General features: G+C 40.0%; 1 protein-coding gene across 2 annotated transcripts in view; it reads right to left on the reverse strand.

Annotated features, from left to right (window-relative positions):
* The window catches only part of nhsl2 (NHS-like 2), a 164487-nt gene that overhangs the window by 14141 nt on the left and 133011 nt on the right, over positions 1-17335 (reverse strand). For both annotated transcript variants that reach the window (XR_006399978.1, XM_044340744.1), the window contains exons 3-4: positions 15270-15412; positions 10057-10306 (exon numbers count right to left, since the gene is read on the reverse strand). Coding sequence is in view for 1 of the 2 variants with exons in the window: in XM_044340744.1 (XP_044196679.1) it covers positions 10057-10306; positions 15270-15412 (393 nt within the window). In the remaining variant the exon portion in view is untranslated. The remainder of the gene's footprint in view (positions 1-10056; positions 10307-15269; positions 15413-17335) is intronic.

A 17335-nucleotide genomic window follows, 5' to 3' on the forward strand; every position in this document is an offset into this window, starting at 1 on the left:
ATGAAGTTGTGTTTTCTGCAGTGAGTGAAGACTAGGATGTTAAATCAGAGAGACGGATAAAACACACACAAACACACACACACACACACAGAATGAATGAGGCAAAACAGCATGAATCAAATGAAGCTGAATCGATGAAAAAGTGTACAGGCATTACGCAAGCCGAGCCAAAACAAACCGAGTTAAAGGTACAATAAAGTATTTATTGTACAACCGCACTGACATTGATGGGTCTCGGTGAGGCCTCAAAATAAAGATCTCCTGCTTTTTTTGTTTCCTCGTGAATCCAGCTTTGTGTTTTGCTGCTTGTTTTGCAGACCATAATACAAATGTGATGATGAATAGAAAACCAGAAAACAGTCTGCGGCTTCATGTTTATTCTTCCCCCGTCTACCTGTTGGTGTGTCTGGCTTCTTGTCGCCTGTCGAGGGGTTTGCAGTCACAGATGACTCCACCTTCCATTTTGTGTCTAGTTGTGTCCCTGTTGAATTATGAATGTTTGAACTGTCTGAGAGACCAAAGTGTGAGTGTTCAAGTGTTCCCTGCATGAAATATAACAAGTAGAAATGACTAATTAAGCTAAATGATGACACATATTTCAGACTAAAGCTCAGAGACGCAAAGGTTGAGAAACAAAATCTTGAGTTTTGTTCCATCACATCTTCTTATTCTGCTTTGTATTGACTTTAAACACCAAATCGAGAAAATATTTACCCCTACAGAAAAAGTCTTTACTGATTTTCACCAAAAGTGCAACCTTTAGATGAAAACTGGTTGCAATCCTCTCATAACTCAATACAATTTAACACAATATCGACAAATTTTATAACCTCTAAAAGCACAACAAAGAGCTGTTATACAATGTCATTCTTTGTCACTGAGAAAGCTGTTTTTTCGCTGCTCTCTAAGAGCAGGTATTTTTCCCTTTTGTAGCTGATGGAAACCATCTGTGGGAAAATCATTGATTGAGGTATGATACTTCATGATAATGTTACTGCAACTTTCCAAAAATATGTCAAGGTGGTGTCTTAAAGGGGACGTATCATGCACATTTCCAGGTTTATATTTCCATTCTGGGGCTCTACTGGAATATCTTTGCATGATTTAAAGTTCAAAAAACTACTTATTTATCTTATACTGGCCCTTTATGCAGCCCCTCAGTTCAGCCTCTGTCTGAAACAGGCAGTTTTAGCTCCTGTCTCTTTAAGGACCCCCCTCTCGATAAGCCCACTCTGTTCTGATTGGTTCCTACGTAAACAAGGAGGGTACGTCAACAAACAGCAGTGGTCGGATTTCACTTCTTTTTCTCGTTCTTTACTCAAAATGGAAAATTCTCAAATACATCTGTACATATTGGAGCCAGAATCCAAAGTGAAATATGCAAATGGATGAAGAGGTAAAGGTAACTTTGCACATGAAGCGTTCAGAGCAGGTTGAAGCCCTGGCTTTTGACTTGCAGGCAGCATTTTTACATACGTTTACCTCAAGTTTTGGATCTTTGACTGTGTTTAACATAGACATCCAACATCATAACAGAAAATCACAAAAAGTATGATATGTCCCCTTTAACATTGCAAAAACTGTGGCGGATTTGCCCTGATAAAGCCCAGAAAATAAAGTTTGAAATCTAGAAATTCGTGGAATCACTGATTTAATGATCAAACCATCAGTCTTGGCTGATGTATCATCATCATTTAATGTTACCTGGAAGAAAAAAACCCCTGCTGCCTGCTTCACTCGTTGACTACCTGTTTGTTTTTCCACCTGCATTTTTTTTTATATCTCTCTATCTTTCCAGCAGATTCTTTACCTCGGTCATTCATCCTGTGTCTGTTTCCAGCAATTTATCTATTTAGCTCATTCGCTGAGTGTCATTCAATGGCCGTGCTCCTCTGTGCATGAATAAATAAGAGTGTTTGGGCTGAAACATCTACAGCCATCCAACAGAGACTAAGGTATGACTCAGCCATTTAGCTGGCTAAATATGACCTCCTTTCTGGCTCATCCAATCACCCATTTCCTGCTGGTCTGACAGCCTCTTGAATCCTGGTTTCATCCGGGTAAAGTGATAATTTTGCAGGCTACAGTATTGGGCAGAAAACTTGTAAAAAAAAATCACACATGCACGCAGTCAAATTTACTGTCTGTCTGTATGTCTGTCTTTCAAAGGCGCCCTCATTCTCGATCGGCCTTGTCTCTCGCCGAGCTGCTGCTCAGAGGTTGGGAGTCTTTGTGTTGCTCCTGCAGCCATAAATAATAGACACTATTTCAACTATCAGCAGCCTTCACCAGAGAGACAAGATGATGATTCATTCATCATAATGTCTCTTCAGTATGGCCCTGGCTTCACTGATTTGCAGCCTACTGTGAGCCTTCAGGCAGTTTTTTTTTTTTTTTTTAAAGTGGATGAGGTAGTCTTTGTTGTTAGGGACCCTGCCTTGACACACAGGCTTTGATTTACAAATGTGTTATTGACAAGTTTTAAGATGTCAAAATACTATACAATCCTCTAACCTTAGTAGCTACAAAATGCCATTTAAGTGGTTGTGCATTCAGGGAAAATATTAATTTATGAACATCTCTACTTCTGCTTTTCTTCTCCTGAATGAGATCCCAACTTCAGGTCGACAGTTCGCTTTGACCTTGGGAACCGCAGTTGGCAAAGGATGAATGATGCTGATGAAGACGGTGTGACATGGTCAAAATCTCAGGATTAAGAGAGTTAGAGGACCTTGATGAACAGTCAACCTTAAATCTTAGCCAGAATGAGCAACATAAGAGAAGCATAGAGCTGCTGAAAACCATGAAAGGTTTGAACATCTGCAGTTCAATGACTGTGTGATGATTAAAAGCTCCTGAACAAGTGAGTAAGTGCACCTTGAGTGGAGACTGTCCTATTTCAACAGCTCAACTTATCAACACCTACTCAAAATTAAAAACCTTGCTTTTTGCTCATTTGAGCTGAATCCAATTAGAAATTAATTCATAATCGCAGCCCAGTCTTTGATTCATCTCGGCACTCAAACGGCACGACGTGGAGCCAACAGGATTCGTCGCAGTTCTGGAAAGTCCTGCCCCATGTGGGGTTCCCGGGCTGCTCCAGGTAAACTGAGAGGATTAGACCGTCTGCAGCTGAGCAGCATGAATACCTGTCTGTTTCTCAGCTAAACTCCATGTTTACAAGCTTGTGTGTCTCCCTCTTTGACTCCCCGCATACGACATTCAGAACTGCATTCACGGGACGCCTCGTTTATTATCTAACTTGGTCTTTTTTGGCTGTAAATGACCGTGTTTACCTGCCTTTTTGCAGAATTAATGACAAAATTTGCATGCTCAAAGAGGACATAACACTGTCACACTGACTCTAAACTACAAATATATTCAAATAGACAACATTTACATAACAAACAGGTCAAAATAATTAGATTTTTTTACAGTACATGTGATATGTTCGCCTATATCTGACTATATTCCTGTTTAACTGCTTGTCCTGGCGATGTCACAAGCTGCTTGTGTTTCAGTTACTTCTACATTCGAAGGAAACTCATTTGGTTGCACAGAGCCTCTCGAAATTTTAATTAAATGCCTGTAAAGTTAAAAATAAAATCATGAAATGCAAAAAAAACGGTGCAAACTCAGAGCCAGAGTAGACTTATACTTCAGTGTAATGAATAAATCTCCAATAAGCCAGATCAAGGGGATAAAAATAGAAAACTGAAAAGAATATATATATATACAGTAGATTGATAAATTTCTTACCCTGTCAGTCTGTCTGTCTGCCTACAGCCTGTCTGTCTCTTCCTGCTCTGCATTCATATTTTCACTGCCTGCGGTACCTCGGTCATTCATGAAAATTTTGCCGGAGCGAGATGTGCAGGGATGGAGAGACGGAAGGAGGAAGAGGAAAGGAAACTGGGAGGAGGGAACGGTGACAAAATGTTCTCTCATTACCCTCCATTCATTATTCTTTCATCCTGTATCCCTCCAACCTCCTTTTCTCTCCATCTGTCTTTCCTCAAATTGCATTCTCTCTCTCTCTCTCTCTTTCTCCTTCTCCACCGTTCCCTCCTTCCACGGCTTCAGCTTCCACTCTCACTCACTTCTTCTTTCTCTTTTTCCTTCGCTCGCTGATGTTCTTTTTTTTTTTCTCCTCTTTTTATTAGGGAAGAGAGAGGAAGAGCGGCTGGTTACCATGGCAACAGTAAGCTGGCTGCAAGTTACCTGTTCGCTGGTTTTTTTACAGAGAAAACAGAGAGCGAAAGAACAAGAGATGGAGCGGAAGAGGAGTGGGTGTCACGGTAACAAGCCGGATGAAGACGTCATTTTTATATTTTATAGTTTTCTTACTGTCAACAAATCCCATGAAAAAACCAACAATGAATCGATCCTACTAACAAGTATCGTCTGTGTATCCAAAGCCTGATATCTTATTCCTCTGTGTCATCCATTGATGTCTAAAAACACACACTGACACCTTCATCAGATCTTTTTGAATGGAGAAAGACTCCGACAGAGAGTGTTGCATTATGGTTGTTGTGTAGCCGTCATCTTGCTAAGCTAACGAGTGTCTATTTACAGTGAGTCTGTTAGAGTTACACTAACACTGTTTACGTAGCTCAGTTTAACCTGCAGGAGTTTCTGAAGGGTAACGTGCTTTTTTTATGCGAAAGGAGGAAATAAATTTAGTCCAAAGTGAAATCTTTACTGCTGAAACAGCCGCCAATTACCGCTGTCACAGATGACAAGAAGCTAAAAAACAAAACAGACAGTCAACAGAAAAATGCTAACTGCCTGGGAAAATCATTTTGACCGCTTCCAAGATCCTGCCTGTGACTCTTCAGTGATGTGTCCTCAAAAAGCCTTTTTCCAAAAAACAGTCTTATAGTCAAGGTCGCCATATATTTGGACTACTACGGCATCTATTTGGGATCCGTTTTTAAAGATAAACGTGTTCAGCATGAGCCAACGGGCTGATGATGGTAGTGCCATAGACGGGGAAGTCGGGAATTATTGAGGGAAGGTCTAAAACATTGTTGGTTTTGGTCTTTAAATTGTATTTGTTGACAGTAAGAAAAATAGAATAACACCAACCTTATCCTCTCTCTCCCTCTCCACTAACAATCTCTCTGCCTCTCTCTTCCCTCTTCCTCTCTCGCTGTTTTTTTATCTTTTTCTCTCCGAAGGAAGTGGATACCCACCAAGTACAACGCCACAGGCGTGCGTCATTATACCTGACCTTCTAACTCCTAAACACAGTTGGTGAGGAGGTGAGCGAAGGAGAGTGAGAGAGAGAGAGAGAGAGAGAGAGAGGGGGGGAGAAAAAGACACAGAGATATTTAACTATAGATGGATATGCGTGAGAAGGAGGGGAGAGGCACCCAGTGACGAAGCAGTTGCTATGCCAAAAACCAGGAGGACCACACACACACACATACACACATACATGCACAGTAACACACACATACACACACGCACATACATGCACAGTAACACACATACACGCATGCACGCACACAAAGTAAACAAGGCTTGGTGGAGACGAGTGGAAGCAGGAGTGTCAGAACGATGTTGCTGAGGATGACCACAGCATACTAACAGCTCTGACAGTACACACACACACACACACACACACACACACACACACAAAGACAACACACACAAGCAAAGCTGACCGCCAGAGATGGTCGAGGGCGATAACGAATGTGATCATAAGAAGAAAATGTTTTTGATGTCAAATCTTGTTTCTGCAGCATTTTTTCCCCTTTAAATCTCAAACTTGAGTCGAGTGGGAATCTGTGTGTGTGTGTGTGTGTGTGTGTGTGAAAGTACTGCATGTCATCCGCTGTAAACTGTGAGTTATGACTTCTGGCATAAATATGCAAAATGTTTAACGAGGAAACCTGCATGCGGAGAACAAAATGCTTTTCCTACTGAAAGAATGTCTCGCTGTTTTGAAAAATCTCAGCATCTGTTGTCTTTCTGCATCCTCCCTTAAATGTTTCTCCATGACTGAAGTGCTGTGGAACCATTTTAATACAGTGTACATACAGTATATACAGAGACTGTAATGTGTACTCTGCAATGCAATCTGGGAGATGACTGATTCTGCCTTTACATTAGAGATGCTTTGTCACCTGAGAAAAGCGCCGACTACATCTGAAAATACACACCTTTGTTTGAAAACGTCTTCAAACATAAAGTATGAATCACTTGAGGGAGAAGTGAAGATTTGATGTTTATTTTTTCCTGCTCTTAAAGTAGAAACGGGTAGACAATAGTGAAGTTTCTAAGATTGCAAATCAGCGCCGAGGGACAGCCGACGCATTTATGTGATCTTGATTACATTTAGGAAGGTAGCTGGTGGTCTCACGCAGAGTAAAATACACCGACTGCAGAAGTAGAAGCAGCTTGAATTCCTGAATGGCTCTTATTTACTGGGTTCAACTGTGAAATGATGCAAACAATGTCTCTACAGTGAGTCAAGTTTTCGGTTTAAGTTGAAATGACATAACCAAAACCTGAACCCTGACTCATTTTTTTAGATTGTCTGACCCTAACAACCAGTTTAAATCTTTGCCTTAACTTTAATCAAGATAGATTTTCATGATTAAATTAATCATTACCTAACTGTGACAGGCGATAATCAGCTAACAAGAGGTGCCTACTGGCATGGTAGAAGCTCTGTGAGGCTGGAGTTTAGCAGGACTTATTTACCGTGGTCTCAGTTTGGCATATTAGCATGCTAACGTTTGCTAAATAGCACTAACTAGAAGTATTTATCAAAAATATATCATTGGAATATTAATACTGATTTAAGATTTGTGTAAGCAGCATTTCAACATTAAGTTAATCTCAACCTACAGCCATGCTAGAAGCTCTGTGAGGCTGGAGTTTAGCAGGACTCGTTTACCGTCGTCTCAGTTTAGCATGTTAGCATGCTAACGTTTGCTAATTAGCACTAACTAGAAGTATTTATCAAAAATATATTATTGGAATATTAATACAGATTTAATTTACATGTAAGGAGCATTTCAACATTAAGTTAATCTTAACAGTTTATACTGTTGGTTTGTCTAATCTATAACGATGCTATTTTATAGTTATTTTCATAAAGATGATCACAAGTTTTATGATAAAATATTGATCTAAAAGTAACTAGCTGTGAAATAAATGTAATGGAGTAAAAATTCCCCTCTCAAATGTAGTGGAGTATAAGTACAAAGTAGCATAAAATGGAAATACTGAAGTGAAGTACAAGTACCCCAAAATTGTACTTAAGTAAAGTACTTGAGTAAATGTACTTGGTTACATTGCACCACTGCATGAGGACCATTGTTCACTTGTAGGAGGTTATTGCTGATGCCAAAATCAGTTATAGAAATGAACACAAGGGAATAAGTGGTATTAGATGCATTCATGTTTCTAATCATATTTAATGATGGACTGATTGACTGTTTAATGGTTATATAAGGAAAGTGATACTGGGTTATGCATAGAAAGTAACTTGTATTTTAGTTTCTACCAGTTCTACAACAAACCAGTGACTGCAACGAAGTCAAAGTCAACTTATACTGATTTGACCCTCAAAGAGAAAAAAATATTCATCATTATTTTGCATTTCCCTTCCCTCTAATTCCCCGTGACTCTCACTTTTACAGCTGACACACTTGGGAAAAGCTAATCCTCAGGAGAAAAACACAGAACGTCATTGAAGGAAAATGTTTTCAGCATCGGATATTTATTCTCTGAGGCGTAAAGCGTATAGAACAAAGTCACCAGGGTTTTTCTTTTACTACGGTGAACCAACGACTGTAATGAGATAAAAACAAGATTACGCCTTCCATATATCCTATCTGTGTTTACAGATTACACAAGTGAGACAACCAGAGCCATCTAACAGCTGATTAATTTCCAATAGGGTCTCATGTTGGGCGTTAATCTATTTAATTTTGGATTATTTGTCTGTGAACTTTCACACTGAGGTTATTAATTACAATAAAAACCAAGTAATGCTTTCAGACATCTGGTTAGAGACAACACCCAACTAACATGCATCTCACCTCCCCTCCTGACATCCCACTATAATTAACCTCAATCCAGCCCTTCTTCAGTTTCACTCCTACTCACTCCTCTGATCATGTGACCTTTTGAACAGGGCTGCAATGAACGATTATTATCATTATGGGTCATTTTATTGCTTATTTTATGATTGATTGAGTCAGAGCTGCAAAAATTAGCCAATTAATTGATTGTCAGGAAATTAATCTGCAACTATTTTAATAATCATTTAAACATTTTATTGCTCAAATGTTAAGATTTGCTGTTGCCCAAATGACACGTTTCTGTTGCTGTAGTAATTCCTCCTCTTCATACTAACCAAGAAAACCTGTTTCAATGCTCATATGAGCATCTGACTGCTGTTTTAAGACTTGAAAAACTGACAAAACAAGACAAAACAAGCAAACTAAAGACATCACCGTGGCCTCTGAGAAATCTTGAACGCCATTTTTTCACTATTTTTCAACATTTCATAGACTAAACAATTAATCAGCTAATCGAGAAATTAACTGACAGATTAATCGATAATGAAAATGATCATTATTTGCAGCCCTAGACAGATAGTCTTTCATATTAAATGTCACATAATAGTAAAATGATAAGCTCCCAGAGTGCAGGGCAACAGTCCAAAACCCAGAGATATTTAATTTACAATGACATAAGACAGGGAACAGCAGAAAATCATCATATTTGAGAGGTTCAAACCCACTAAATTAATTACTTAATCAAGCACTTATCAAGATTATTGCTGATTAATTCTCTTTCAATCAACTAATCAATTCAGCACTTTTTTGGAATACCATCATTTGAGACACTTTGAGCTGACGAGGCTACTTGAGAATATGATAATCTTTCACTTTGATTAAATAATCACTTCACAGGCCGGATGCCAGTAGCCTCAGTTTACATCATACGCAGCCCCCTTTAAAATCCAGCACACTCATCTTTCTTACCGCGATGGCTCGGATCAATCTGGTCAAAGCGATGAAGCAGACATGAATTCCTCCTGTCTCACTCCAAAGACTTCTAGGAAATATTAGGCTATCTACATTCATTTTGCCCAGAACGCATATTTTCATGCACGCTACAAGTAGCTCTACCTCCATCACTCCAGGAAAACGTCCTGGAGCTTCAGTTGGCTAAGACGCTTGTAATACCACCGCAATGAGTTTGAATCTGTTGCATATCATCAGCTTTCCCAGAGTGATTTTTACAAAAGCGGCAAAACACAAAAATAAGCCTTCGTAATCTCAAAAAGGTACTTTTACATCAGCACCTTCTGATAATGCCCTTCATCAAGATCATTTGAACTTTTTAAACAACCATACAATTCATTTGAAAAGAGAATGAATTTAAGCTCAACCCCTTAACATCCACCCTTTTTTATAGAATTTTCGCCTATTTGGCATACCCAAATGGAAAAGCCTATAACAGAAGAACTGTAAGGCCATGATGCATGTATTAGGCTTCATTTGACAAGTGACATCTTCTAGTTTCTGGAAATGTGCTTGTTTAGCATGTGGCTAATACTTAAACAAAGCTAAATCAGTTCAAATAAGGCTCAAAAAAGTGTTTTTGGTCCTCATCTATCATGAGTCATATTTGAGTAACAATAATTAGGACATGCTTTATGCCAGAACTATGCAGAACACCATAAACCTTCTACATCTTGTCAATCTGTATAAAATTCCAGACCTCTAGGCCTAACCTTATGGGAGCTAGGGAGTTTTTAGTTTGTGGCGTCACTGTTGTAATCCGAACCTTTCCAATCATCTCCAATTGGCCAAATTGTGCCAATTGCTTTGACTCATTACTGTGTGATGCTACCACTTACAACTGGTTTACGCGGGTCGCCGGTGACCCGGTGGATGTTAAAAGGTTAAATCTGGTGTAGAGACAACCAGTATGAGCAGCAATTACACCCTAAAAATCATCACCTTGATTAAGTACCCTATTCCTCTGAATGATACCCCGTTTGTTCTCAGAGTTTAATCTTACCTGTGACGTCGAGCGGTATGAAGTGACCCGGCGCGCGTCTACCCAGGTGCCAGCGGGGTTTCTCTGCGACAGGCGGTCCGGTGGTAGCAGAAGTGGCGGTGCTGCTGCTGCTGTTGTTACTACTCCAACCCAACGGAGGGCGATCTGAGCCGCAGGGGGACGGGGACGGGGAGGGAGACGGGTCGGTCACAGACCTCAGTCCGAACACTGAGGAGGTGGTCTCATCATCGTAGAGCTGTTTGGATGCCGGCTAGAAGGAGAAGAGGAGATCAGTTGTGTTAGAGGTGGTGGGCAGTCTGATCCAGCAGGGTTTAGAGAGACTAAGAGGTTGTGAGATTCCCAGCATGCATGTATCTGTCCTGCTGATGTGTCCTAGAGCAAGTTGTATCCAACTGTAACAATAAATGTGACCATAAAAGTCACGTTTTTTAGAAGGTTTTGACAAGTGAGCACTAGTTTTAAAGTGGACGTACAATGTTCCAAGTCTTATTAGGTCTAATTATATTTATACTCTACTGGAATATCTTTGCATGATTTACAGTTCAAAAAAACTTATTTATCTTAAACTGGCACTTTATGCAGCCCCTCAGTTCAGCCTCTGTCTGAAACAGGCTGTTTTAGCTCCTGTCTCTTTAAGGCCCGCCTCCCGATGAGCCCACTCTGTTCTGATTGGTTAGTTTCCAGAGGCTGCGTCTCGGCAGACTTTTGGTGGCTCGGGAGGCTACGTACAGAAACAGTAGTAGTAGGATTTCACTTCTTTTTCTTGTTCTTTACTCGAAATATACACTTCTCAAACACATCGACGAGGTGAACATGGAACAATCTTAGCTACAAAGGCTACCAACAGGCGGCTGTTTATGATGTCATCACAAGGAGGAAGTAGAAGTAACTTTTTTTTTTGTTCTTTGACTTGCAGGTACCATTTTTAAATATGTTCACATAAGTTTTGTTGACCTGAAGTTTTGACTCTGCAGTTCGTTCCTCTCTGTGATTTAAGTGTCTTTCAGCTCATTGTTTTGGTTTTAAAGTCTTACTATTTTAGTCCATTCTCACCACTCATATGAATCATATGAAAAGCAACAGCAGGTAGGTGTTAGCAGAAAAAAAAGCTCCGATAAACGCACTGTACCGCCTGCCCTGCACCAAACAGCACACAAACAAAGTTCGTGACTAGCTGGTGAGCATTTAGCAGCTAAAGAGCCAGATATTTTTCACAAGAACTGGTGGAGAACAAAAACAGAGCTTAAAAGAGGAGTGAAGATCAGACTTACAGTCATCAGGGGAACATAAACATGATACCAAATTAATGCTAATGTTGCAGGTTTAAAGAAAAAGAAGTGAGAACTTTGTACGTATGTATTCACACAGTAAGATTCAAGAGAATGAGGGTGAATAGTTCCAAGTAGAAACACAAATTCACATTATTCCTGGTCGGATTTCTTCTTGCTGTACAGACTGTCCTTTTGTAAAATTGAAATTCGTCATGCATGTGGTCCATCTTTACTGTAGTCTGACCTCTTTCCTCTCAGTGATATCTCTGCTCTGATTTTACTGTACTTTCAATATCTTTTCAAAGTTATTTTTTTTTCCATTTCATGCTTGAGCCATTTTGAAACATTGACAGTAGTTTTTTTTTTTTTAGTTATTGGCACAAACTCACAAAAGCAAAAATAAACTCTAAAATCAATTAAAGTGAAAATCAATACAACTTTGAAAACCTAGAGGAGGCTAGACAGTCGGCAGAGGTCATCTACTGCGTTTCAAGCTACTTTAATGCCAGTAAGAGGACAGAGGGGAAGATTGGTGAAGTAGATAAGAAATGGGGAGTGGAAGACAGAGAGAGATTTAGAGAGAGAGAGAGAAAAAAAAACAGATAAATAAAGAAAACACGCAACAAATAAGCTCATATATGACTCATCTTCAGCTGTCTCGAGGTTGGCAGAGAGTAAAAGAAACAGGTGAGATGTGAGTTAAAATGCTCAGGTGATTATTTACACTTTCATAGCCGTGCTTGAAGGACAGAAGAAACCGAGGAAAGAGCAAGTGAAAAGAGAGGGCAGGAAGATGAGAAATATATGTTTGGATCTGATTAGCCGGCGGGGACAGAGGCTGACAAGTAGCAGAGACATTGTTGTCTCAGTTGCTGGCATCAGCAGGAAGGTGTAATCCCAGCTGGGAGGGAACTAGCATCTGTCAGCTGCCTCCTATTAAATCTACAATATCCACGGTTGCCGCCCTTAAGCAAGGCACTGAAACGCACACACTGCTCCGGGGCTGCTGCAATGCAGGAACTCCTCCTCTCTGAGTGGGGAAGCATGTTTTTCTACTGTCAGATGGATACGCAGAAGTTTAAGTCATCTTGTGGTGGAATCTGCCAAATTCTAATTGAAATTAGCCCAAACAGAGAGGAAGGCATTAGCTTAACGGAGCTATTTAACAGCTTGCTGAAGGAGCAGCGCGCCGATATGCAGGAAACGTGCAGCCGTCTTGCAGTAGAATCGCCGTAGGAGTCCGTTCAGGGGAAATAGCCTGACAACTATTTGCAGCAGGGGCAGAACAAGGAAAGAAAGTGGAAATAGAGAAGGGCTAGGTGCAAAGAATGGGTCTGTTTCAACCATACGTCACCTGAAAATCCATGTTTACATCCTCTCTTACCTTCAAAACCCTCCCCCCCGTGTCCCTATTTGCATGAGCAGGCTAACACGTAGCACCGATTTTTCATTTGCTAGTTTCCGTTCTGATCAAGATTTAGTGATATTTCCATCTGGAAGAAGCTCAATCATTTGGTCTTTGTTTATAGAAGCCTGCTGAGAGAGTGAATGGATGATGACTAATTCTAACAAATCTGAAAGATGGTGGGTGGAATATGTTGTGCAGTAGGTTTTTTTTTTTTTGGATAATTCCACTTAAAGGCGTGATAACAAAAGCAACGAGACATTTTTGTCACAACACAACTTCAGCTCAGACAGTATTGATGACACTGAAATAGTAATTAGTTCATTTTATTGTTGCTGAGACAAATGATGCGTCTGTGTTATTACAGGACTGATTATAGGTTGAAATTACTCTTTATAAAGAAGGCAGGAATACGACAAAATGATTGAAATCAATATCCACAAATCCATATATATATATATAATGATATGACAAATGTATAACATCTAAAATAATCAAACTTATATTTAATGTGAGTAATTGTGTTTAACTGTTCTACAACTTTTTTTGTGAAAGTCAAAACATGGAAGTATTGAATTGTGGTTCAGCCCTGTCGTCCAACACAATTATATATGAGATGTAATCACACCAACAGCTGTTTTCAATGCAGCTTTTACTATTATATGATCAATGTTTGTGATAGATGAAAAAAATCTAATCAGATCAAAGTCTGATCTGCTGCGTGAGAGACTTTAGATTAGAGAAGAGGACAAATAAATGATTTGGTAACGTATCATCAATGAAGATTATCACGTATAACGTCGGTAATCTTCATTATTTTCCAAAATACCAAAATGGAGAGATTCATTTTACCATCAGATTTAATCAGAAATGATCTCTGAAAGATGAAAGATTATAATTTCACTGTATGTGAAGGACAAAAACAAAAAGAGGTGACATGATGTAAATGAAGTAAAAGTGGCGACTAAGTTTAGAAATAAACTATAAAGGAGAAATAAAGACCGGAGGAGAGTGAAACTAAGAGTAAAAAGGGCAGAAAGAGGAGAACGGAGCGAGTTTACCGAGAATGTGAAATCCTGCTGTTAAAGGAGAAAAGTGGAAAAGATAAGTGAGGTGGACGCTGTGTGTGTTTAGCTGGAGGAAGTCAGCTCTCATGGTTTTAGACTTAGAAATCTCCAATTACAGTCTTTTAACTTTCTTCTTCTTACTTTTGCTGTTACACCTTAAAGGGGTATCAAAATCTTTTTACAGGTATGTAAAAAAAAAAAAAAAAAAGGAAAGTAAAAGAAGTATAAAGCCTTTTGTGGCTCCAGAGGGAGACGTGTGAACTCTGATATTTTACCTCGAGTGATGTCACTTGACAAAAATCTGCAGGTGTTAGAAAGAAGTTAAAGAGAAGTGACCTGTGTAACCAGAGTATCACACCTAAATCTGTCCAGTCGAGTGAACTGAGTCGAGTTGCGTTGTGGGTAATGTAGGTTTTGACAAAAAAGTTAAACCCATCCATCATGAGTTTAACAATATTATAAGAGTGCAATGCTAAACCAGTAGAGTTATCTTTTAATTGTCATGTGCAACCTTTTTGGTTCCTGTGTTTCCATGACAGCTAGATGCTTTGGGTTGGCTTAACAGGGAAAAAATCTACAGTAATTCCTGTAATTCCCGTATTTTTGCATGGCTCTCCTTTGTTATTCGATTTTAAAAAAAACCTTTGCACAGGAGAGGTGAAAATAATTGTGTTTACTTGTTTGTCTCAAGAAATCTTATATGAAACACACACCTAACTCATTTGGACTTTCAGACTTTTCAGTTTGATCCAAACCGAAATTATAGGTGTGAAACTTTCCCCACTAAGATCCGGACCAAACAGGCAAACCATGGTCCAACCAAACCATGGCTCTGTTGGTTTCTAGTGTGAAAACATTTCAGACCAATTACAAGAAGTTCCAGGAGGCAGAAAGAGGAAAAAAGAGCCGCGGTAGCACATGGCGAGAGGAGGATTTTTTTTAATTTAAATGCAGTCAGACGACATTATAAAGTCAGCTGGATTCATAAAACTCTTTCCAGGTGTTTTAGGAGAGGATAAGAGAGAGAGAGAGAGGATATGAGAGGACGAGAGAGCAATTCCACCTGAAGATAAAGTAATGAAATAATAATATTACTATAGCTGCAATGAAATGAATCTGTTCTTTCATTTTTCTCCATTAATTCAAACAGCGATAGAAGGCTACCCGCTGAATTGACAACACGCCTACGTCAGACACACGCTCGTCTACAGACCAATCAATGTCAAGTATACGGAGACGCAGCCCACATAAGCAATGATGACGGGACGAAGGTATGTCATGTAAAGTATCACATAATCGCAATGTGAAACCAGAACTAACCAGATAAAAAACATATTATGTAACAAAAACACAAACCTTGGTTCAGACTTTTAGGTGTGAAAAGTGTGAAGGAACCTTCTGATTGAATAAACATGACTGTGTGTGTGTGTGTGTGTGTGTGTGTGTGTGTGTGTGTGTGTGTGTGTTTACCAGGAAGATGAAGTCAGGCCTCTTGTTGTTGAGGGAGATGGGCGATCGGCTGAGCGAGGTGGACGTGTCGTCGGAGCTCTGCGAGGACGGGTGTCGGAACGTCTGACCGGTCAGCTTGGTGTCGTACAACTGCTCCTCAAAGTCTGCACACACACACAAACACACACAAGCAGACAGAAAAAAAAAGAAAAACAGTGAGGCACACGTTAGTATCAACTTTCCCCAGCACTGAAACGACAGACATGCACAGAAGAACAGAATCGCACTGGCACACACACACGCAAACGCACGAACCAAATTCACACACACCACATATCCTATTTGCATGGCCGAGAGCAGAGATCTGGTAGGACTGCTGCTTTGCATCACCCCGCAGCTTCCATCCAACGTCTCCTGGTGCAACTTCTACCGAGGAACCTTAAAGGACTCCCTAAGTTTGTTTTTAATCCTCTCTTGAGCTCGGCGCTTTCTTTCTCTCCTTTCATTCATTCCTTCTCTTCAACCTTTTCCTTCTACCTTCACCTCCTCTCGGACTTTCTCTCTCTCTCTCTCTCTCTCTCGATATCTGACTGTTTCTCCCTCTCTGGCAGCTTAGATGGCTCTCCCTCAGGCCATTGTAAACAGATTCCTAACCCCCACCTCCCCTTCTTTCTCCCTGCAGACACACACACACACACACACACACACACACACACTCCCCCCTCACAATCCCTCAGCCAATCCTTTACCCCCAAAACACACTCCCAACTCACTCCCCACTCTCCACTCATCCCTAAAGCCCCCTAACACACACACACACACACACACACACACACACACACACACAAACACACACAAACACACACTCCAGCACCATCCCGCTGATAGCTTTTAATGGAAAGGCAGTCAGTGAGGTATGGAGTACTGGGTTAAACTTGGTCTCTGGGACAATATGGATTCCGTCCTGGTGGCGTACGGTTGCTTAGCAACACAAGAGGGCGGGTGACAATGAGCGGTGCATGTCAACACCTCCTCAACCAACCAACCAACCCACCACAGAGGGGTTAATGTCAACTTCAATGTGTTGAAATGTAGTCGTAACTCTGACCCACACAGCAAAAATAAACGTGCTACTTGTAGCGTTTTAGCATGAATAGATAAATAACACAACAATACACAAATAATTACCATAGCAACCAATAATTGAAAAGATTTTCACAGTGGGAGTGAGAAGTTTGTTTTTGCTTTATGGCACAAAAACAGAAAGACGGTGCTGAAGAATTTACCAGAATTTACTACTAATACAGAAAATTATCAACTGAATCTGCAGTTCTGCTCAGTTATACAGACCAGTTTAGCATCTTTCAGCTCAGTTTTCGTTCATTAGCATTGTTTACAGCCACAGGAAGCAGTTGTTTCTAATCAAAAACACTCCAATAAACCCAATGAATGCTACTGTACCTGCCTAGAAACAAACCAGTAATATATATTGGACTTACATTTATCAGGTGGCATGGAACGCCACTCCAAATTAACGCTAATTGTTGCTAACAGTTTGCTAACACAATGTTTTTACAGCTAGCTCCGCTACTCTCAAGTGGCCAAAAACTTATTTAATGCAAATTTAATCAAAAATAAATGTAATTCTATTAGAAAATGGACAAAAACAAGTCATGTACATGTGGAATATCCTCATTGCCCTCAGTCTGGTTGGTCATTATGTAGTTAAATAAGACCTGCTGAATTAGCTTGCCTTTATTTTAGCAACTACATTTCTGCAAAAATCCATATGGCAGAGTAGTAAAACATAATGGGTGATGACATCTGCTTTTAAACTCTGTGTGCTGTAACGGACGCTGAGCCTGGTAAACGCATTCAAACATGCAGGTAGTTTAGTCCACGGAAAGTTTGGCAGGTGTCAGATTTCAGCAAGTGCAGGCAACGTGGGAGTGTTTTGGAGCGGTGAATAGAAATGAATATACATCAGCAGCAGCACCACAAAAATACAAAAAAACAGATAATGATGTGTTTTTTAACGAGGGTAGGCAGTCCACCCGCCCACAGATGTTGTGCAGTTTTTTAAAATG

This window comes from Thunnus albacares, chromosome 22, assembly GCF_914725855.1.
Source record: "Thunnus albacares chromosome 22, fThuAlb1.1, whole genome shotgun sequence".
Taxonomy (NCBI): Eukaryota; Metazoa; Chordata; class Actinopteri; order Scombriformes; family Scombridae; genus Thunnus; species Thunnus albacares.